This window comes from Mytilus edulis, chromosome 7 (assembly GCF_963676685.1).
Source record: "Mytilus edulis chromosome 7, xbMytEdul2.2, whole genome shotgun sequence".
In the NCBI taxonomy this organism is placed as follows: Eukaryota; Metazoa; Mollusca; class Bivalvia; order Mytilida; family Mytilidae; genus Mytilus; species Mytilus edulis.
In genome coordinates this window covers 28,876,130-28,901,095 of record NC_092350.1, presented here as the reverse complement: position 1 = coordinate 28,901,095, position 24,966 = coordinate 28,876,130, and the positions used below count along the sequence as shown (strand labels likewise).

The following is a 24,966-nucleotide window of genomic DNA, read 5'->3' as shown; positions in this document are numbered from 1 at the left end:
CTTTTTGACTACTTTCAAGTGCCAGGTGACTTTATCTGAAATTATATATCATTCTTTACCTGACAATGACTTCAACACCACCAAACACTGGTAACTGTATTCCTGTAGGTTTTTCTCCTTCAACACCTTCAAAACAAAACGCTGTTTCAAATAAAAAATCTTACCAACAGTGATATATTTGGTAATATGAATTTGACGTGGCTCGGTACTTTTACATCCCGTCATGGTGTTATTGTAATACAGTAGTTTTTTGTCTTTCGTTATTACTAATGTGTATTGTTCTCGTGCCTTTTTGTTTTCTGTGTTGACATATTTGTGGTTTTTTTTTGGTAGTGATTTTAATGTTATTACACAATGTTGACTGCTGAACTCCATTTTTTTTAACATTTTTTCTCTTTATGTCTGTTTGTTTTGTTCACACCTTGTTGTAAATGGTATTGTAATGTGGCTCACCCAAAAAAGGACCCCCGGTTATTATTTTTTTTTTTTTTATATTTTCACGTATTAAGTTTATCTTCTAATGCTGAATCATCAGAAAAAAAGGGTCATCAGGCTCGGCTTCCTCTCAAATTGAAGCGAAATGTTGACAATATTTCCAATCATTTCCACCCTTTCAACAATATCGGGTACATAAAATTCAAAGACAGTATGATTATTAAGTGAAAAAACATTAGAATTTGAAATGTTAACGTTTCCTCTGTTTTTTAAGAATTTTTGCATTTTTCTAATATCAATATAAGGCTAAAATATTTGTTAAAACGATTTTTCGGAAAACAAAATCCCGGTAGAATTTAAAAAAAAAGGGTGTGTCAACTTTTCAGATAATTATAAGGTAAAATAAAATGGGGGTCACCAGGCTTTTAAAAGAGGTAATGGACTTTTGTTTTACCCCTTTATCCCTTGTGGTCTGATTGCAATGCACTCCATTCATTACTATAATACTTTGTCATTATATGCTGATAATTTAGTAGTATCGTGGTATAATCACATAATCGGAACAGTACAATCATCTCCTGTAAACTTATGGTTGTCTGACCAGTTACAAAACACTTCATAATCCCTCAATCAAACTAGTTTGCAAGATCATGGTGTAGAAGGAAGTATTTACATACCAATAATCGTTCCCCTTACAAAAATGCTTGAGAACTGTGCAGACAGACATTATTGAAGAATTACATAGAATTAAGAACCAATACTTATTTTGGAATTAATAATTATCAAAGGTGTTTAGAGATTATAAATTGAATCTAGGATTTCCTTTTATAATTACAGTTGCTTTTGATATAATTATATATATACACTGTTAACACCAAACGTAAATATCATTAAAATATGCAAAAAGTTGCATTCTCAAAATAAACAAGGAAGAAAAGAATACATGTTTGATTTCAAAAATCAAAGCTGAATATTTTTGTAACCAAAAGCAATATGGCTTACAGACATGAAAATATTTACTCCCTTGTATATGCATATCCGCAAGTTTATTGTTTTCTGTTTGGTACTAAAAAAATAGATCCGTTTTGTAACATCTGGTGATCATATTATTTGGCAATCGCCAATGACAGTCACCAAGGTGTAAGAACATCCGTTCTTTAACCTGTTAGTCAAATGCGTTTTGTTAAAATATACTTTTTCACTTTTTTGTTGTTTTTTTTTAAATTGTTGTCTGTTCTGTATTTAGACCCCTCTACCAAGATTTTTTTTTAAATGCATATTAAACTGCATTAAAGAAGATTTTACGGAAGAAAGACGACGAACGTTAATCGATGGCAAAAGAAAGTTTGTAATACTTTTGCTTGTAGAATATGCAAAACATTCAAATTTAAACAACCATATTTAAGGTGCAGAGAAAATCAGTATTGCCAATGCGCTGTTCAACTTCATACATGTTACACATTTCATTGACTTATCATAAAGTGGTGCACTCAAAGTGACCTAAGCACAAATTTTAACACGTATGCCAGTGCAAGTTTGATTTCTTTACCCATTGTCCTTGAGTATCAATTCATTTTCTACATTTGAAAATGCCTGTATCAAGTCAGGAATATGACAGGTCTTGTCCATTCGTTTTTGATACGTTTTGTTATTTGATTTTGCCATGTGATTATGGACTTTCCGAATTGATTTTACTCTAAGTTTAGTATTTTTTTTCAAAGATTATCTTCGCGTTCACAGAACTTCGCTTAATTCGGTTCATGCAGTTGTTTTGCTCTGTGACCATGAGATGGAGAACAGCAGTAAAACCACCGTTCATTAACATTTTTTTTCTATAAATGCAAATGTTTTAGATAATAAACCATGATTGGAAGGATTCGGGCAAATTATTATCCATAGAATTGAAAACTGCTAATGCTTACAAAACTGCATAGCAAAATATCATTGACCAGTTTTTCATTTTGACCGAAACAGCACGTCAAAATCTCACCATTACTACTGAATTAGGACGAAACAAAATATGTATGACAATATGTCAAGTATATGGTTTTACTAATTGTCAACTAACTAGAAAAATATCCACAGACAACTCTCCAACATTTTTACATTGTCCGCAACAATATGTTCTCTTAAGTAAACAGGAACGAAACAGATCAATTATGGAAATCTTAACTTTCTACTTTTATAAAGTTGCTAGTAGATCTAAGTACTTAAGAAAATAACTTTACTTATAAGCATGACTTTTCAAAAATATATAATCATAATCAAAGAGTATTTGAGATGTGGGATAGGCTAAGGTTTTTTTCACAGTTGTTTCATCTTACCATCGAAGCTAGATCCTGATGCTAACTTGATTGTCCACTTATAGCCATTGATTCCATAGACAAATTTCATTTCTTTAGGATCTAATCGAGCAAATACACTGATAGATGATCGGAATATTGCTAGTTTTATATGCATACAACACTCAACTCCCAAGCACATTTGATCAAATATGCATACAACATTGTCTGGCATAGTAATTGACATGAATGGACACTCTGAAAAACATTAACATGTACATATATCATAAGAGCCTATCAATTAATCAATTGAATGATAAGAATCCTCATTTGCACAGGCACAAGTTCAGAAATTGCATTTTAAACAAAAACTTTGGAGGCAGGATAATGATGAATATGTTTTCGACACATACGTAGGAACTTGTGTATATCAGTTCAATGATGTGTTTCACAAAGCGGTAAATAATAAAGGGCATTTTTTTCAGAACAACATATTTATTTTCATATATGATAACTATTTACATCAATTCTGAATAGTTTTATCATATTAATTCTTTGTGAAATCCAGCAGTTTGTCATATCATCATACTTTGGGTACCTAATCGTCTTTCCAATCATTTTTTGTTATCTCAAAAAGTTCTAACACTCAGTAACTGCTAAAGCTGGAGTCACAAATTTTACAACCGTCCTCAACAGGACCAATTCCGATTAAAATTCGTCAAAAGTCTGAATATATTACAGCGAATCGTGGCTGGAAATTTTAGTCAAAAATTTAAAAAAAAACATTTATTGAATCACAACAACAATCAGAGAGCATCAAAATTAACATGTTACCAACCGCATCGCACATAACTTTGTTTGGATTCAGTCGTATTGTGATCTGTAATTGTCGGGCCTTGGTATCAATGCCGAATTTCATATTAATTAGTGGACTATTCCTCAACGCTTTCGGCAAAGACGGTTCGCATTCGGCAAGATATGGTTGCAATCTGCACTCGATCGGCAAAAAAACAGCAATGACAAATTTGAAAACGTGAGCCATAATCGGCACTGTGTGAACGCCGCACAATGCTTGAGGGACAAATAAGTCGTATACAGAACAATGCTGTTTTTCTTGGATGTTTGTCTGAATTTGACAGAATTGGCTGTTTTTCTTGGATGTTTGTCTGAATTTGACAGAATTGCTTTATCAAACTAAGGATTTTAGAAGGGCATTAACATTTTCAAAGATAGAAACTGTGTCAGTTTGCTGTACAATAAAAGTGTCTATCAAAAGGTTTAATCATGGATAAAAATTCAACCTTTATAATCATGTTTTGTAAAATTCATGTTGCTGATTTCAAGAGGCAATCAATCGTAAGAGCTTAAATGTGAATACGAATGGATCTTTCAAACAAAAAATATGATGTGCTTGGTCATTATGACACAGCTTGTTCCTTACGTCTAAACGATAAGCAAAACTTACACTAAAATAACTTCTTTCACTTATGGAGTAACTGGTCCATGGATAAAAAATGTGTGTCACATTAATCAGTACACTTATGATTTTTTTTCGTTCATAAGCATCGGAAGACACCAGCTACGGTATCTAACCATAACATTGATATAATTAAACATTGTTACATAAAAATATGGTAATGCTGCAAATAGTTTTTACGAAATAACATACCAGAAAAGCTCTGAATAACTAAAGTTTACTTGCTCACAATATTAAACATACTTTTTATGTAAATGCTCGACACAAAATTATAAGAAAAGATTAATTTTAAATCAAGTCACTCAAGTTTCGTCCATAATATGTCGAATATAAGAAAGAAGATGTGGTATGATTGCCAATGAGACAACTCTCAACAAGCGATCAAATGACACAGAAATATACTATAGGTCACTGTTAGGATGTGCTATCCCTTTTGGAATTTTAGATGAGTTGTATATATAATATAACAGCTGTCGAACACATTGTATATACATTGGACATCTATGTATCTACAGGTGCAACGCAAACCAAATCTTCATTTCTATGGAAGAATGTAGTAAAGGTTAAAATCAAAAACGTCATAACAGACACGGGTATAGAGTACGACATGTCAAACATTTACATCGTGAGATGGTGTCAAAAGAACATCACCATCCAAAAAGGGTAAACAATTAACAATAAAGAGCGCAAAATCGTCCCTTTTGTTGAAAATTTACTGTGGAGTTTCCTGTGTAAAATCGAAATATCTAAATCTAGGAAATGACAGTTATTACCGTTTAAATTTGATTTATTTAAAGTAAGTTCCTCTGGGTAAATTTCTGCAGTATACGTAGAAAATTCTTGATTATTCAACGAAAAATAACACCAAGACACAATGTAGCCGTACGTGTTGTTAAATTAATAAAGTAAATTCAATTTAGACAGGTCTTTACTGAGTTTGATCATAATTAAATGAACGGTACCAATTTTCTTGCACCAGATGCGCATTTCGACAATACATGTCTCTTCAGTGATGCTCGTGGCCAAAATATTTGAAATCCAAAGCTTATATAAAAGATGAAGAGCTATAATCCAAAAGGTCCAAAAAGTATAGCCAAATCTGTGATTCATAAAAGTACAAACACATGTCTGGTATTAGTGTCCATTTGAATACCTACAACCTGTCGATAAAATTTGTTGCCGAAAAAGTACATAGATAATATCGAGGAGAAAATTATCAGTTCAATCATCTCATCACACCTCCAGTGAGTATATCTAGCATAGTTTCCTTTGTTATTAGAGAAGAAGGCTTTAAATGAGATTCAGCAAATATATTTACATTCAGATTTATCAATCAATCATTCATTCAAATATGAAAATTTGTGTTTGATTAGATTGTGTTGAAGAGAAGTGTAAATAGTAGACAAGTCAAAACTGTCAACAGAATCAAAAGAACTACCAAAAGCTCGTAATTAATCTAAAAATTCCAAAGATTTGTTTACACTCCAAACATAGGTAATTCCTCTATTTTCATACATTCCATTACAATAGTAATGATAAGTTCTTTGATATTAGTTAAGGAACTTGTTAACAGGACTGAAAAATTAGTTGTAGAACACTTATTATTGGAGGCTTACTTTGTATAATTTTTTATACATTTCATTACAATAGTAATGATAAGTTCTTTGATATTAGTTAAGGAACTTGTTAACAGCACTGAAAGATTAGTTGTAGAACACTTATTATTGGAGGCTTACTTTGTATATTTTTTTTTTCTCCAGTTATTTGGTTGCCTACTCGTCAATGATAAACCAACATCTCTTAATGATCTTTATTTGTTTCTGGATACAACACTATGACACAGGCATATAGATAATGATATACTCACGGTTTTCTAACTGAAGCAGCCTAGTGATCATCTGTTCTCTAGTTCCATCAGCACTCTTTCCTCTTTCTGTAAGTTCTGTTCTGAGTTGTTCATCAGTAGCTTGTTTTGGATTAAAACATTGTCTGTTGTCAATAAGTCTCTTCAAATATAAAATTCAAATAAACTGTACATGCTAAGGTTGTAATTGTATTCAATTAATAACAATATCTTTATCTGATTTTTAAATTTAGTTCTTATGTTGCTTACCATCTATGGATAAGTGGATAGACAATTGTGTGCAAACATCTTCAACCATGCAATGTTCTGTATGTGTCTGCCTGAAATCATGAGTTAATTACATTTTTTTTGTATTACGGTGATGGGTTTGGTAACTGTGAGTCATATTATTATTTTCTATCTTGTTTTGTACTTTGTAATTGTTTTGTACTGAAATTAGCACGTTGGATTTCATAGTTTAAATTGTTTAAAATTTGGTCATGGCAGGGATTTTTAAAACTCACTACTTTGCAAAATTTTATAAATTTGGTAGGGCACACTAAATCTTCAAACTATACAACCTCGAAATGCTATCAGACTGAAAAACTATACATGATATACAGTAAGACTGACTAACTTTTTATGATATGAATTTTACATGAAACACTCTTCCATAAAGATATACATGATTAATGAAAAATTACCAAAAACTTACCTTTATGGTTCCTAAAACTTTATTCATTTTCTCTTTACTTTCATACATATTAAGTTTGTCCAGAAGATTAACTATTGAGCCTATTTTAAGCCGCTTGATTGAGTACTTTTTCATAAAAGCTTTAGCCTTTTTCAAAAGCATATTTAAAGGATCTGAAACAGAAATGCATTCATATCAATTGATCTAAAACATTTTAATAAAAATATATAATTTGCTAAAACTGCTAATACAACTTTCAGTAAAAATGTTGCTGGTTTACACAGCTACACAAATAGGTCCTCTAATACCGGTAACTACGATACCGTAGTAAACGGCTGTTCAATAGTCATAAATCGATCCACGAAAACAAATCCGTGCTACAAATTAAAGTAAAACCGAGGGGAAAACATCAACTATAAGAGGAAAAAACGGAATAACAGAAACAATGCACTGCAACAAAAACAAACGTAAACATATATAAAAGCGGACTATTTGATAACAACTGCCATATCCCTGACTTGGTACAGGACTTTTTAAGAAACAAATGTAGGTTGAACCTGTATTTATGGCTAACCAAATCTGACGCCTTTATGGCGATGTTTAAAATACCGGTTGAATAACAACATTACATGACAGGTATACAGTACAAATAAATGCAAGAACACGTAGGACAGAGAAATGTATAACACAACATGTAAACAACAGAATAACAGCGGACAACTCCCATCAATTTACGACAATACACCAGGTCATCGTTTCACAAAACTGTAACGATTTAACCTGTTGACCTTTTGTTAAAATTAACAAAATTACATTATATTACAGAAATTAAGTTACATTTGATGAACAGAATGCGTCACAAATATAAGTAACTGCAATTTTAAATTCCTAAAATTATCATAAATTTGCCTTTCCTACATTTGAGTTCATTATAATTTAACTAAAACGAATACCTTGTTTTCAAATATTTGACAATAAAAACTTTAGTGATTAGGCTAGCACTATAGGGACATCTACTTTTAATTCATGTCGAGAGACTGGTACGTCAACAGTCGTCGTGCATGCGCCTAACTGAATTGGTACTTAATATTCTCAAAATAAGAAATAATAATAAACGCTTATTCAATCATGGTAATTCTCAACATAAATCACTAGCATTCAACATGTTTAGGTGGATGAAAGGAAACATTAGAATTTCAGACACCCCTCCCTTATTTCTCAAAAGATGTACTTGATATTGATATTGAAGGAAAAAAAACTGGAATTTTAAATTGATACTTTACGTCAAAAGAGCATAGTTTTTGGCACAACTTTTTGGAATTTTGGATCCTCAATGCTCTTCAACTTTGTACTTGTTTGGCTTTATAAATTTTTGATATGAGCGTCACCGATGAGTCTTATGTAGACGAAACGCGCGTCTGGCGTACTAAATTATAATCCTGGTACCTTTGATAACTATTTACAAGTGCAAAATTTTTTATAAAAGTTCACATAAGGAAAAAATACAAAAAACAATGAAATATTTCTATATTTTTCAACACATAGTTCGTTGAAACCGAACCATAGTTGCATTTTTAAACATATTTCAAAAACATAAAAAAACAAAAATGTACATAACAGATATTTTAGATACTATACAGTACTTTTATTTAAGGGTTTTGGTACATGTATCTGAGATTGGCCACTGTATAACAAGGAAAGCCATGAAATAAAATACGAAAATACCCTACATTAGTGTATCAATGTTTTTACAAAAGCATGACAATTTTACAGGTTAAAGAACTACTTGCCACGACGCATGATGAAAAAATTGGGATATTGTAAGATTGTCGGAAATTTCTTCTCTTTTTTTTTTAGAAAAAAATAATATTTAATGGCCCTTTTAATCTGTATACCTACCATTAATGTTAACGAAGCAGTTATATAAAATGCATTTTTCTATCAAATTCATAATAATATATGTTTTTCTACATACTTCCTCAGTCTAGCAAAATAATCGTTTCCAATGAGAATTCATGTATCTTAATGCATTGGTTAAATGAGTAACTGAGATTTCAGTTTAGAAAATTTCACATGTTTAATAAATCCGATAATTTCCCCCCTCTTGCGTCATACAATAATCATGGGTGTTGTCAAGACGTCTTTCAATAAAATAAAAACACGCTTATTTATACATTCTATAAATTGCTAGTACATTGCCATTAAAAAGATCATAGTTAATGCTGTAAACAAAATAACTAATCCCATAGTTGAAATATCGAAAAATAGGCAATTTTGTAAATAAGCTGATTGGTCACTTTTTGAATATTTTTCTATAATTCAACTATCTGATTAGTTATTAAATCAATCCTGTCGATTGTCTAAAAGATCCAATTTCCACATATTACATCATATTTATGTAAACGCTGTCAAAATGACTCAAAAATAGCCGCCATGCCAAAACAACACTTATGATCCACTTATTACCTCATAGCGAACACGTTTATCTACTAACCTTTTTTGTCGGCATTCTGTGCCTTATCACCATTCCATTTTAGTTTACTAAAAAATCCTTCTACTGCAGCTAGAAACATAATAAACATAATGAACTGAATTCATGGAATACTTAATTAGATTGAGAGATTTAGAATTGTTATATAAAAACAACTAGAACACACCAGCGAAATCGCGGGCATTCAGAGGGTAGTTTAAAGTATGTAAAGTGTTGTTGGAAATATTTTGTAAAATATTAAATGACTGAAGAATTTCAGCAAAAGTATCATAAGTCATAGGTTATTGGGGACAGAAAAATGTTTTTTTTTCATCCCTCCTCCTTTATTTCCAAAATTCCCAATTTTTAGTTTTCTATCAATTTCAATATGAACATACATTTAGTATGTTATGAACATTTAAGTAAGGAGCCTGTAATTCAGTACGTGGTTGTCGTTTGTTTATGTGTTACATATTTGTTTTTCGTTCATTTGTTTTACATTTTTGTAAACATATATAAGGCCGCTAGTTTTCTGGTTTGAATTGTTTTACATTGTCAGTTCGGGGCCTTTTAAAGCTGATTATGCGGTATGGGCTTTGCTCGTTGTTGAAGGTCGTACAGTGACCTATAGTTGTTAATTTTTGTGTCATATTGGTCTCTAGTGGAGGGTTGTCTCAACATGGCAATCATAACACATCTTTCTTTTGTTTTTGTAATCAATGAATTTTGTAAAAAATTTAATGATTGGAGAATTTCAGAAAAGGTATCAAAAGTTCACATGAATATTTTTCAGCGCTTATCTGTATATTATGAACATTCATTACTATAATATTATGAACATTCATTACTATATAAATATAGTGTATTTACTTTCAATTCTAAGTTTACTAATCGATCCATGGTGGTCATTGATATAGTATACAGACTCTCTCTATTTAATAAACTCTGTGACCGCCGTGGATAGTAAACTTGAAAATGATAGCAGATACAATTCTGAAAGTACACTTTATTCTTTGTATATGAATGTTCAAAGTATACAGACAAACGCAAACCGGAAGTCTAATCTGACTTAAAATTTCGTCCAATGACGGGACAATATCCGAATGCCTTTTTTCTTGTTTTTCTCCCAAAATAACTCAATCTGAATAATCATATGAATAGATGACAAATGCGACTATGCACTGTACCTATAGGACACAGAGGCGTGTTGATTAATTTATTGTGGAAAGAAGAGAAGCGACACACAAAATGAGGTCTTCTCGTTTAATAGTATAGATTCATGCATTCTGTAGATTTTTTTAATTCATTTTCATAGGGCCTGTGTCGTTAAATCTTAAATAAAACATGATAATATAGGCTATGCCTGTGTCGTTATTTACGTGACGATAAGTGAATGACAAAATGATTGTGTTTATTTTCACACAGCCTGGGTCGTTGCTTACACTTGGGACAACATATAACTCGAAATAGATTCCACTAATAAAATAAAATTTACCTAAAATCAAAATAATTCATGCATTCTGTAGATTTTTTTAATTCATTTTCATAGGGCCTGTGTCGTTAAATCTTAAATAAAACATGGTAATATAGGCTATGCATGTGTCGTTATTTACGTGACGATAAGTGAATAACAAAAATGATTGTGTTTATTTTCACACAGCCTGGGTCGTTGCTTACACTTGGGACAACATATAACGATTCAGTCAATGTGAAAATGGCTTGCATGAATCTTAAATAAAACATAATAATATAGGCTATGCATGTGTCGTTATTTACGTGACGATAAGTGAATGACAAAAATGATTGTGTTTATTTTCACACGGTCTGGGTCGTTGCTTACACTTGGGACAACATTCTTATATAACGATTCAGGCAATGAATCTTAAATAAAACATGAAAATATATGGTATGTAATGTAAATTTACGAAACTTCTGGAAATATAAACGGAAGAGGAAGTTGTCTTTGAATAAAAGCCGGGGTGATGACGGACACATATCCGGACTTCTTTTTTTCCGTTTTTCTCCCAAAATAACAGAAACTGAATAATCATAAGAATGGATGACAAATAAGACTATGCATGGTACCTATAGGACATACAGTCACAATGATCAATTTATTGTGGAAGGAGGAGAAGCGACACCCAAAATGAGGTCTTCTCGTTTAATAGTATAGATATATTTGTTTTCCATACCCTTTATACGAATCTCTTCCATACACATGGTCTTTCCTCTCTAATTGTTTTTTTTTTTGCCTCTTCATTTTCATATTTTTATTGATTTGATTTGTTTTGGTTTGTTTTGGTTTGCTTGTTCACAATTTTTCTAAATTGAAACTATCTGTCTAGAAGACATATGATAATGCATGACCATAAATGTATTGTTTCGTTGTTGTTTTTAAAGAAGTGGTAGAAGCTTGGTATTTTTTTAACATTTAACAATAGTGCATACGCTCAAATGTATTGCTTGCTTTACTCTTCTGTAGTAATTAAAGATATGTTTAATTCTGTACTTTAAAGGTTTTAATACAACCTTAGTTATAGTTACCTTTAAGGAAAGTTAAAGGTTAAGTTTAGATGAACTTGCCAGGAGACTTTTACACAAAAACATTCAGCTAAATAAAATTAACCAAAGGCGTTTGCATTAAAAAATCTTATATGAAAAACTGAACATTTACCAATGAATCATAGAAATTAGATCAATGTAAGATGAACCCTGTCATTAAAGATGCAATTATTCCATACACATGACATAGTTACCATATTGTCACTAGTAAACCAGTTTCGATCTTAAAGGGGCATTTTGAACTGAACTGAACAGCTATTAAAAGAATAATGTATTCATTCATTTTCAGCAGGTCAATGTACATGTTTTAACTGCGGTATATTCAGCACTGTTGAGAACATTTGATAGCAGTCTGTTCAGTCTATATTCAGACTGTTCAGTTGTTGTAAAAAGTAAAATCACAACAATATTGAACTAGGGGAAAATCAATTCAGAAAGTCCATAATCACATGGCAAAATCAAATAACAAAACGCATCAAAAACGAATGGACAAGAACTGTCATATTCCTGACTTGGTACAGGCATTTTCAAATGTAGAAAATGGTGGATTAAACCTGGTTTTATAGCGCTAACCCTCTCACTTTGATGACATCAAATTCCGTTATACTGACATTGATGCGTTAATTATACAGACACAATAAGTAAAATAGTCAAAATATGTGTACATCAGTCATCATCGTATAACAGTTTTAAAGGGAACAGAACACAAAAACATTTATCTACAAACACATTCATTGATTTGTGTGTGTGACGTCAGAAAATATTTTATACGTCACATAAATTTGTCGTTCAATGTGCATACAAACAATTTTAAAATTTACATAGGCAATGTAATTAATCTGTAAACGTCAATGTTTAATTTACTAAAATTTCTGAAAAAAAACTCCGGAACAGAACTGATTTGATTGCAATCGAACTGTCAAAATGGTACTGAGTTTACGGCAAATAGGCCTAAAAATTGACGAGAGAGATAGTCGATGAAATAATTTATTGTTCATGCTTTTCAGATGATGTTAAGATTAACATAACAGTTTAGGTCTAAAATACATTTACTAGAATGCTTTGAATTTCTGAGGAACAGACATAACCATGAAACTGATTATTGACCAATGAACACAGAAATGAGTTCTAGGTCTGATGAATAATTATGACATGCATATACACCTTATAATCATTTCAAACGCCAAATATAGCGGTTTTAATGGGTTAAGGTATTTGAAAAATAAACCAAACAACTAAAAACTTTCCATCGTCTAATGAACTGACCATTAAAATGTGAATTCCAGTGAAATAAAGGGCTGCGCTTTAGCACATGATACGCCCGTTGTTTGAAAGACGACGGGCGTATAAAAATGGGAAAAAAGACTACAATGACAATGAGGAGCAGCAAGAAGATAACAGGGAAAGTGAAGATGGTGAAAGTGATTATACTGAAAGTTATGATCTAAATGAGGAAGTAGGTGATGAAAGTAAGGATTTCATTGATGATGAAGATCACTAGTAACCCGAATTTAACTTGATCGACAAAAACGCATTAACGCTGTTTAAATGAGATTAATCGTCATTTGATAAAGATTGACAAAAATTAAAAGTCATGTTTAATTTATTTCAATGCATATCAAATCATTTTAATGCCAGTCAAATAGATTCGCTTGCAGTCGTTCAATTGAATTCAAGTTGGTGGTAAGTCACGTCAAACAAATAGGCCACGCCCCCGTTAAACTATTTCAAACTGGTATTAATTCGTTTTAAACCGTATTGAGACCCGAGCTTTTAACGGGTAAATCATTCAAGCAAAACAACATCGATGTATCTTTCGTTTATTTGTTTCAAACTTTATCGACTTATATATATAAATGCTTGTATTCTTATTAAAGTCACATACTTCACAATTTAAACAAATGAATGATCAATACACGTAACATATAAGGAATTTAAAGGAAACATTAAAATATTGATGCACGGTTTAAAAAATGCAAAACTTGTGAATCTGTTTGAAATAAAATAGTTAGATGTTTAACATATTTTTAATTTGCCCAAATGCAGTAGATCTTTATCTCACATATTCGTTTCAAAACTTGCTGAGTGCTATGAAAACTCGTGACATGTAAGAAACGTATGGTCCATTGCATGACTTACGAAACTTTATGTATTCCTGTATATTTCCGTTTCTGTCTTACTATAGTGTACTCGTAAATTAAATATAGACATGGAAATTAAAGTAACTAACACAAATTATTTATTTTTAGCATAGTTTAAATCGATGTTTCTTACATTTTCGGTCAACAACAAATATTCCCTAACTGTATATTGATATATGGAGTAGCTTGTAATAAAAAAGCAATGTTGTGTTAAATAACAAAATTAATGAAGATAGTTCTGACATTTGTTGAATTTAATAAACAGTTAAGTCTTACTCAAAATTGTAAATGAAGTAACAGCTCAATAAACTTTTAAAACTGTGTCAAATTGTAATACCGGTCACTGACGCGAAACGGGCGTTAATTGTGGAACAGCAGCAAAATACGAAAATTGTGAATTGTGGTTCCGATTCTTTAAAGGGATTATTGTGCTGTCATGCACCGTGACGTACAAAAAGTCTTGCTATAAATGAACATGTATTCTGTTTATATGAGATACGTTTTAGTCTGCGATAACGATGGGTAGGTTGATTTAAGTTAACGACCTTGACTTGCTCTAAGTCGACATTCTCTTACGTTTAATGCATTTAAAAAAAACGTATATTTACGTTTAGGGCATTTAATATAAGTCTACCTGCCAAATTAAAATCAACATCAACATTGTTAAAAAAAACAAGAATGGAAAATAAACAACTATGCATTGTTGCTCTGATATAATTTTTATTTACTGTATTTTAGCGGTAATTTCTAAATAAAAATCAATTGTCGTAGAAATTCTAAATATTTCATCTATGTGGCCACAGACCACAATTAATTCCTCTATCAGTTCTTTATAACCTTTTACATCATTAAAAAAATTGCACCATGCACTTTTTTCCAATTTTTTGTGTGTGTAATGTATTGTCCTAGTCCAAATATATATCCAAAATTCAGAAAGATTGAAGCAATCACTTTTACAAATTTAGCCAATACACATCCATACCCCTATTGACAAGTCAAGAGATGTTCCGAAAACTGTAAATATCACCTTTTTGCACTTGACCTAATCACTCATTCCATATCAAAATCAGTTAAAATACAACCTCCAAAAATTTATTTGACCTCTCTTCTTTCATTTCCACCCAAAAAGATTTAAGGAATGAGTGAGGAAAGAAAAGAAAAAAAATTAAGGAAAATTACACTCTAATTAAAAGGAACTATATTCGTGGACAACGAAAAGCGGGGTCATTAATTGTGGTCTTGGGCCTATTAGGGGCCTAAAACTTGACCAATTCTAATAAAACTTGGCATGATTCAAGCTTAGTATATTATAAAACAGGTTACAAAGTTTCAAAGCCATATGATACCAAAATAAAAAAAATGTGGCATTTTTTATATCTGAATTTTGGGTGCTGAATTGTGGCGTTGAATTAGAACAATTAAAACTATCAAATTTGAGCTTCTAAAAACCAAAAGATACCAAAACTAACACTTTTTAATGTCTCTATGTATAAGTTAACATCTATTTAAAGCAACAGAAAGCATATTTCATGTACCAGACTTGTGCAAAATGGCCAGAAGTTAATTTTATATGAGCCTGTGCCAAAAAAATAGGGGTTTTCAATTAGGGTGAGGCCTTATATCAAATGTAATATTTTTCACTTACCACAATTTTCTGAAGTTGTTAAGTTATCAAGCAAACTTTAACAGGTTATAAATGTACTTTTGATGGAAATATAAGTTTCAAATAGCATAACGCATGTGGATAAAATGGTCTTTAGCAATGTTATGCTTAAAAAAACAGATTGCCAGTTTAGGCCGTTCCCCACATTTGCATATTTAAAAGCATATAAATGATATGGGAGATGGAGATATAATTCTTTTTGCTAAAATCTGTGCTCAGATATGATTGATAAAACATGGAGCCTGGATGTAACAAGACTGTCACTTTCAACTATATATACAGACAGTATGGTCTGATGCAAAGTTTATTAACTTTACTGTTTAAAAACTGAATGAAATGTCAGCCTCAAAAGGCCAATATTTAAACCACTAGCTATCCAACAGAAGAAAGTAAAGGTAGTCTGTGAAACAGAAATGGTTAAGCAACCAGTAATAAGTGTTTTTGATGTAGGTTCAGTGCAATCTGTTTTGGAATACAACTTTTAAGTGCATAGAACTTCACATTTCACCTGCTGCGTATACTGACCGTTAGACTTAGACTATTAAAACAGCACATTTTGCACTCTTTTTATGTTTTTATCTACTTTTTTTGTGTTCAGAGTTCACAAATAAGTTAAACAACTGAAATAAATACCACAAACACAAATAGATATCAGAAAAAAACTGTCAGAGAGAAATTAAGCATGCTGTTTTTGAAAAAATAGTGAAAAAAGTGAAAAAGCTACATTTTAGGCATTTAACCTGAAAAGTGACTTTTTCACAAAATTTCTATCAAATGAAAGTGAAAATCATTTCTTCTCATATAGTTTGACAAATCAATACCAATAGATCATTCAGAAAAGATGCCAAAGTAAAAATTCTAAATTTGCTGAAATGCACCTCTTAGGCCACAGACCACAATTAATTCCTCTATCAGTTCTTTATAACCTTTTGCATCATTAAAACAATTGCACCATGCACTTTTGTCCAATTTTTTGTGTGTGTAATGTATTGTCCTAGTCCAAATATATATCCAAAATTCAGAAAGATTGAAGCAATCACTTTTACAAACTTAGCCAATACACATCCATACCCCTATTGACAAGTCAAGAGATGTTCCGAAAACTGTAAATATCACCTTTTTGCACTTGACCTAATCACTCATTCCATATCAAAATCAGTTAAAATACAACCTCAAAAAATTTATTTGACCTCTCTTCTTTCATTTCCACCCAAAAAGATTTAAGGAATGAGTGAGGAAAGGAAAGAAAAAAAATTAAGGAAAAATACACTCTAATTAAAAGGAACTATATAACGAAAAGCGGGGTCATTAATTGTGGTCTTGGGCCATGTGCTTTCGTTGAAGTTCGGGTTACATATCAAAATGAATTTCGTTGGTCGGAACAATTGCAAACTTTCAATCCAGGTGTTCTCATGGAGGTCCGCGTTCATGTTTCAATTCAATACACAATATTTCATCTAGGTGCTTTCATTGGGGGTCGCGTTACATAGTACAATACATTTCATTGGTCAGAACGTTTGCAAACTTTCAATCCAGGTGTTCTCATCGAGGTCCGCGTTCGTGTTTCAATTCAATACACAATACGGTAAAAACAAATCAAATTTATACTCTACGACGTCCGATTAAACAAATAAAATTTAGAGGAATAGCACTTTTATGATTTTTCCAACACAACAAAAGTATCTATCTTTTTCGCTAATGCAAATTATTACTATTTATATTAGAACAAAGATTTGTATACTATGCAATTAATTGAGACAGTGACAGTAATATATTATTGTATTCGCACCCTTTCATTTAAGGTAATTAAATCCAAATAACTAAATAAAATTAATTGTATATTTAATGATATAAACTAAAAGAATTGCTTCGATATTGCTATAATCAATCAATAAATTTATGATGCATACAAAACTTGAATGAATAATTATCGTTTGTAGTTTTTCAAAATAACTATTATATCCGATAAAAATGGGAAAATAAATCTATCGGATAAAAACTAACGATTTTTCTATGAGACAAAATTTATCCTTTTTGGAGTCAAATTTTTAATATGGATTCGTACAGGACAAAACATATCCTCAGTAACGGAACAAAACAAAAAAACACCATAGTAAAATAAAATCCGTCATTCTTTTAGAATAGTTCTCGAAGGTTAACATATAGTTATATAATGCAGCGACTCTGTGGGATTGCGACGTCAAAGACGTTATATCTGCCACTGAACATTTACAAAATGAGAAAAAAATCAACTTTCTTAACACTGCCGAATAAATGTTTTGGAGGCAGACAAATCAAATAAAAGTAGATATCTATGAAGCAAAGATTGCCTTTTGTTTCAAACTGATAAATATGTGCATGAAATAAAAATTTGCATCATATTTAATTTTAGGGTATTTACGATTACGAAAGCGTGTTGAACGCGACGTTCGGTAAAGACGGTCGTTTTTTAGAAGCACTGGTTAGCATATTTCGTCTGTTCTCGCTTCAAACCAATCCATCTTAAAAACACCAGAGATTACTAAAATGAAAGTCTTTTAGCAATGAATTTTTTAGGTAGGTATTAAGCTTCAATTCGACCATTAACTACAATAAATTTTCGTTTTTTTCAGTATTACGAAAAATATGTTATAATCCCTGACCTTCCAGAAGCTTATATACTTCGTTCATTCGATTGTATGAAAGTTTATTTAGAAACCGGTCTTTTAATGCCTAAACAATTAAAAGATAAAAGCGATTTCTGTTTGAAGAAACAAATGTCATTCTAAAAAAAGAACGTTTTCGCTGTTTACGTCGTCCTGATGCTAACGTCAAAGTTAAAATAAAAATTACACTCTGAGATTTAGACTGTGCTTAGGACTAAATTTATAAATCGTTCATTTGCAAGCACAAAAAAAATAATTATGCAAACCATGTGATAAAACTTCCCAATTTAAAATTGAGAAAAATTCCACAGGAAACCAAAGTACTATAGTCTAATAAGGTTCGGTATTTATTTAAAAACAATTTCCATCCAACTTCAGAGTATGACGTAAATCGATTTGTTTACTATAGCTAAGCAACCAACAGACAAAATAAATCTTGCCTCCCCGATAAACGACAGAAACACCATACAAGCATTTATAGTTAACACAATTAGAAAGAGTTCCCATGCATTGTCGGACGGGGAATAGGAAGGCTTCCAAGAATGAACAAGTGACATGTCTAACTCTTAACAGTTAGAAAACGGACTATCGACATCGACCGCTTGTTCTTCATATTTGAAACTGCATGCATACATACTATACGTTTATTGTAGTGATGAGTTCTTGCGTCTGACGAAAACTAAATTCCTGCATGGTTATAGTTTGCCATACGTTTATATTTCTTTGGTAGGTGATTACTCAAAATCGTTATTTAAAAACCATGTTTGTGAGATGTATATTCATTTCAATACCGAAATGTCGTCTATATATTCAGTTTCACAAGTGTATAACACGGAGAAGCGCTGAAGGTACATTACTCCCATTTTGTTTGGGTGTGAACCATCGATGTTTACAGGCAAATATTACATGCATATCGGACCATGAGTTGTCAATCTGTATGAAAAGATTTCAATACAACCATATTATTGAGAAAGAATGTTTACATGTTATACTCTCGTACTAGTATTACAGGGTTCTTGTGTCGTTCACCTTAGACACACATCTTTTTAACGATGTTGAAAAAAAAGACAGAACCAATTTAATGTCATATTTCCTTTTTTTTAAATATAACTATAAGTCTTTTATTTGACAAGAATACCCCTATTTAGCGGACAAGCAGTTTATTCTATTTTCTGTTATTGAATACAAAGAAAGAAAATAAATCCCGGAATTAATTTGAAACTTATATACTCAATAGTTATCCAGCAAAATCTTCACATCCCTTGGGGATAATTAGTGTACGTCCAGTGGCATATATAACATGCATGTCGGAACAGGAAATTTGGCATAATGTACTTTCAAAACCATGTTAACTTCACATTATTATACATTATATCCAACAATTGTGATGACGAATTCCTTCCTTTCTTCGAGAACAATCTTATTGAAATAGAAATATGTGATTTTACTATGTCCATAACTTCGATGAATCAAAGCAAGTTAAATATCGACCTGTATTTAATTCAAATTGGTTCTCTTCTTCTGCTTCGTCCATCGACATCCCATGATAACATACTGTTGTCATACGAGGACTAGTCTATTTACAAAACTTTTAACCCAAATTAAACAAAATGTATGTTTTTTTCTTATGTTCAATATAAAAATGTATATAATTTTAAATTGCAACTTTCTATAGTTCCGTAACTTTCTATCCCGGCATACCAACGAATGGTCGACAAGTGCGTATATTTTTGTTAAATCAATATTTTTTGCAGATTTCAAACTGTCCTTCACTTTTGACAACGAGTACTTACATTTCCCCAAATTTACCCTTGGAAAAAATGTGTAAACTTACAGATTTTTTATTTTATTAAATCTTTTTTTTTGGGAATTATTTAGATTTTTATAAATAATATTCTTTACACCAGAAATGTTTTATTTTATAAACAAGCGTAAGAGTAGTAATGACTAGCATGTCACTATCGGACACGCAAGGCAGAGATGTTTATTATACACCTGATAGTTCAAAATGGAAAGTTTCAAGTTATCGGTCGTGTACACTGATCAATACCCTCAGAAGTGAAACGATGCGTGAACTTGCAAGTCCGACATGAAATCGCTTGAATACCTGAACGTGTCCCCTCACAATACATATGGGAGAAATACCTTTAGCCATGCTGGTGATCAGACAAGGGAAGGTCCGAATTTATTTAAATAAGTTTATTACATAAAATAATTATGAACAAATTCGATTTTCGAAAACAATTTTAACGGAACACTTATTTATGACTTTGAACTATGACTTTTTCACCAATTCCCATATAAACAGTTAAAAACGACAGACCTTGGCTACTTAAACAAAAAAACATTTTCCGTATCAAGTTAGTTAGTCGGATAAAACAACCGTACGATTGACACGATATCGACACGCGATTACGACTATATAAGGCTACTGTGGTTTTGGTCCTTTGTGGTTCATAGACATTTCGTGGTTAAAAACGGAGAAGATGGTCAAAATTACGACACGCAGATAATTGATACTCTAAATTTAAAATCGATGGTGATCTCTTGTCTAGCAGAATAAAACTTTAATTTTAATATCTATGAATTTGAGCATTTTTATACAGAATAGACATAATATTAATTTTTGATTTTTTTGCGGAGTTTAAGTAATATTTATAATGGTAAATTGAAATTTTGGCAAAAAAAATGTATATATTCATGAATACCATACAGATGATTGGGGTCAAAGGTCAAACATATAAATGAAATACATATTTGTGTTAAATTCGCCTCAGTTTGTAAATTCAAGTTTGACAACAACTTAATCCGTAATCCACATTTAGGTGACAACCGGCTTGTTTATTGTGTTTTCTCAATGGAATATCCTCACTGAGGAAAGTGAGACATATATGTTATTTGTAATGGTATTTATAAAAACTTAAACGATTGAAAATATCTAAGTAGAATATGAATTTGCCAAATATATATTTAATTCAGAGATGTATATGCGAGTGTAGTTGGTTATAGGGAAGGGGTGTCAGACAATAGTTTCAATAGTTCTATGTCATTAAAAAATTCACCATTCCACTCTATTCTTATGCCTATTTTATTCGTCCTAAACATGCATGGACTATTTGTCACTGGACGTTAAGCAACCATAAATCATTAAATCTATTCTTTATATTTTCCATCTCTTTATTCTGTATTTTCAAGTGCTTATCCCATTATTATCTTTATTTCTGTAAACCCCATTTATTTACACATGAATGGTGATCCTTTCATAGCCTCATATATGTACATGTATACATGATATTTGGAACAGAAAAAAAGATACCGTCGTATATTAAAAAAATGAGAATGAAAATGGGGAATGTGTCAAAGAGACAATAACCCGACCATAGAGCAGACAAAAGCCAAAGGCCTCCGATGGGTCTCCAATGTAGCGAGAAACTAATGCCTACATGTATATACATGCATGCATTACTCACGGTATTCATATGCTTGGACTTATAGATGTATATACGTGTACATGTTTCAGATTGTGTTATAAAGTATTTCTTATAAAAAACCGAAGCATTTTAATTGAAAATTATATACTAGACAATGCCAAACCAATCTTTCTTTCTTGTTGAAGAGTTGGGGGGGGGGGGGGGGGGATAGTGTCATGATTTTGTTAAATAAAACATTTGTTTGTTTCTTTTCAACATAAGAACAAAATGCGAGATTTAGTTCATTTTGTATGAACAAAAAGTTTGTTGTTGAATAAATTCACAAAAGGGTCAGCTTCGAAATATAAAAAAATGCAAGAAACTGTAATGCGAGAATTGTATTTTGAAACACATGCATATCGGTACTACTTGCCACTTAACATTTATTTAAAAACAAAAGATTTAATTTATAATTTTTTGTTGATCAGAAGATTTCACCTGTTAATCTATACATACTAATCCATACACACAGGTGACAATATCTACAAATCTACCGATAATTATAAGTGGTCATAAATAAAAGGTGAAATAGTGTATTTTATAAAAAAAAAAAATATATATGGATGAATAGATAAATTTATTTTATAAAATTCCAATCCTTTAATAATGAGGCACTATTGTATACTTATAATTTTATTTTGTTACCTCGGGTAGGAAACTTATAGTTTATCCTATTGAAACATGAACGCGGACCCCAATGAGAACACCTTGGATTGAAAGATTGTAAATCTACTGACCAATGAAATGCTTTGGATTTAGAACGCGGACGTCAACGAGAACACCTAGGTCGAAAACGCACTATCATCTTTAGACCGTCGAACAGATAGCGAGAATTGTTAAATTGTAAATTATTCAATTCAACTAAAAAAGTTAAAATATTCCTGATTTTTCACTTAAAAAATTTACCTAAAGGTTATAATTTTGCTCTTACTTATGAATATGTGTTGAGTACCAAAAGACTACATTATGTCAACAAAACGTAGCAATTTTTTAGATTTTAGTAGTGTTTATCTGAACTAAATTCAAATGCTGTATTTTGTTTTACCTTTTATATATAATTCATATAAAAAAAAATAGGGTCTACCTATGTAGCAGAGTGATTTTTATAATAAGTTTATATATTGTAAAAATCATTTATTTTATTACTATGTTTATTATAAAGCTTAATTACGTATTTGAATATTGTATATTCAGTTTAAATTATTACTTGCAAACCCTATTTTTATGTATAGTAATATTCACGTTATTTTCTATGAATATTCATTAGGGATTTACTTGAATCATTGTATTTGATTGGCTGTTAATATTTTCGCGGTCAAGTTTAATTTCCTTTGTTTTGTACCTGTACATTTCCACGGGACGATAGCCATGACAGTCCATTGAATTTATGTCTGATTATCTTGACCACATAGTTTACCTGTAAACCTTATATATTTTGGACAACATTATTATAGAATACTGTAAGTTACTTCTTTATTAACATTATTTGTATTTTTCACGTAAATGATATTCTAGTAAAGTTTCTATTTTGTTTTGTAACGTTCTCCTCGTATCGCATGTATGTAACACAAGTACACGAGATGTACATGATAGTATTTTATTAAGCTAGGAGTATATGATTTTATAATCTACGGTTTATTTGCCACGGTAGAATTGTATTGTTAATTTGCGTACATTACTATTTGATTATTGTCATGAATAGTCTATATTTTATAAAGGGCGGCTTATTAAGTGAAAGACGGAAAAGTGTTTCCATTTATATAAAGTAATAGTTTTGTAGTAAATAGTTTTTACCAAGTACAAATATGAATGAGTAAAGAATATTTATTACGTTGTATATTTTTATAATTAGAGTCCGAGTATTTATGTTCGTATTTTGGTTTCAGGACTCCATTGTAAACATGACTTACCTCCCGTTAGTTTGGAGCTTTTAACGAATCGATAATATTGACATCATTAGTCTTTATAATTATTATATTTGCAACTTTATGATTGTTGTATGATATTATGTAGTTAATTATTATACGTATTATATATTTTAATGAAGTCATTATTAATAAATGTAGATGTAACATTTATTATATACCGTTTGTAAGGTAAACCAGTATTGAATACAAATACACAGATACACGTAAATTACATATCACATTCCGATTTATTGTATAGTCAAAGGTCAAGCATTGTAATAGTACACGTGACACCCGATGGTAGATTCATAGAATGTAAACATTGAACATTTTCTACTTGCAATACATTTAACTTGCTACTTAGTTAATAACAGTCAAGGGTATTATTTATTATATTTCTGTATTGTATAACCTGTGATATTCGTAAACGTATATATATTTATGTTATATGAAATAGCTTGTTATTTATATATGTTGTATTGCTATTTCAGACTTGTTATTTATATACTGGTACAATAAAGAATCAGAACCTTAAGCTCTCATTGGTGTTATTCCTAACGCATAGAAAACCACCTACTACACCTATATTAAGGAGAATTCATTTTCTGTCCCAGGATAAAAATTGTTAAATTTATTAATGAATATTTTTAATAGTTAAAGACTTTTATCATGCTATATCCACCTACATCAAAACACCAGGATAGAACCAACAGAACCGATAGCGAGAATTCCAGACTTCTCCTTTTTCTTTTAGTTCAAATAAGGTCAAATATGGAAGAATACGTGTTGCTGTGCATGCGTGATTGACAAAGATTTAATCAGATTCGCAAAAATATGTAATAACAATTTAAGTGTTTCTATATACAGATTGTGATTAAAAATATGCATTTTATGTAGTACAAAATGTACATGTTTTGGTTTGAATTTGTGTTAGCCGATCTCTAAAGCCGGCAACAGTAGTGGTAGATATTCACAGTTTTTTTTTATAAATGAACAAACACTATTACATATACATTTCATATGTGTCTGTTTTTTAACAAGTTTAGACTTAGTGTGTATTTATGTATCCGCTGATAATAATTTTATGTTAGATAAACATAATTATTTAGAATCAAAAGTTGTATAGCTATCAATAAGTGCATTTTCAAAATCCTTTATTTTTTAGGCTTGCCGAAGATCTACATGATTTAACGAATAAATGTAAAAAGATGTGGTGTACTTGCCAATAAATTAGATCATCGTACAGCCTTCAACAACGAGCAAACCTTAACCGCATAAACATTTACAAAATTCCCAAAATTACAAATATGAATTCAAACAATTCAAACGAGAAACTATCGGACTGATTGATGTACAACACTTATAGAAAAATATACA

General features: G+C 31.0%; 1 protein-coding gene across 1 annotated transcript in view; it reads right to left on the bottom strand.

The window, feature by feature from the left end:
- LOC139481196 (uncharacterized) overlaps window positions 1-24,966 on the bottom strand; it is a 197,992-nt gene that overhangs the window by 15,289 nt on the left and 157,737 nt on the right. The window contains exons 28-32 of the mRNA XM_071264355.1: window positions 9,226-9,294; window positions 6,753-6,904; window positions 6,062-6,200; window positions 2,760-2,975; window positions 60-126 (exon numbers count right to left, since the gene is read on the bottom strand). Of these exons, the coding sequence (XP_071120456.1) occupies window positions 60-126; window positions 2,760-2,975; window positions 6,062-6,200; window positions 6,753-6,904; window positions 9,226-9,294 (643 nt within the window). The remainder of the gene's footprint in view (window positions 1-59; window positions 127-2,759; window positions 2,976-6,061; window positions 6,201-6,752; window positions 6,905-9,225; window positions 9,295-24,966) is intronic.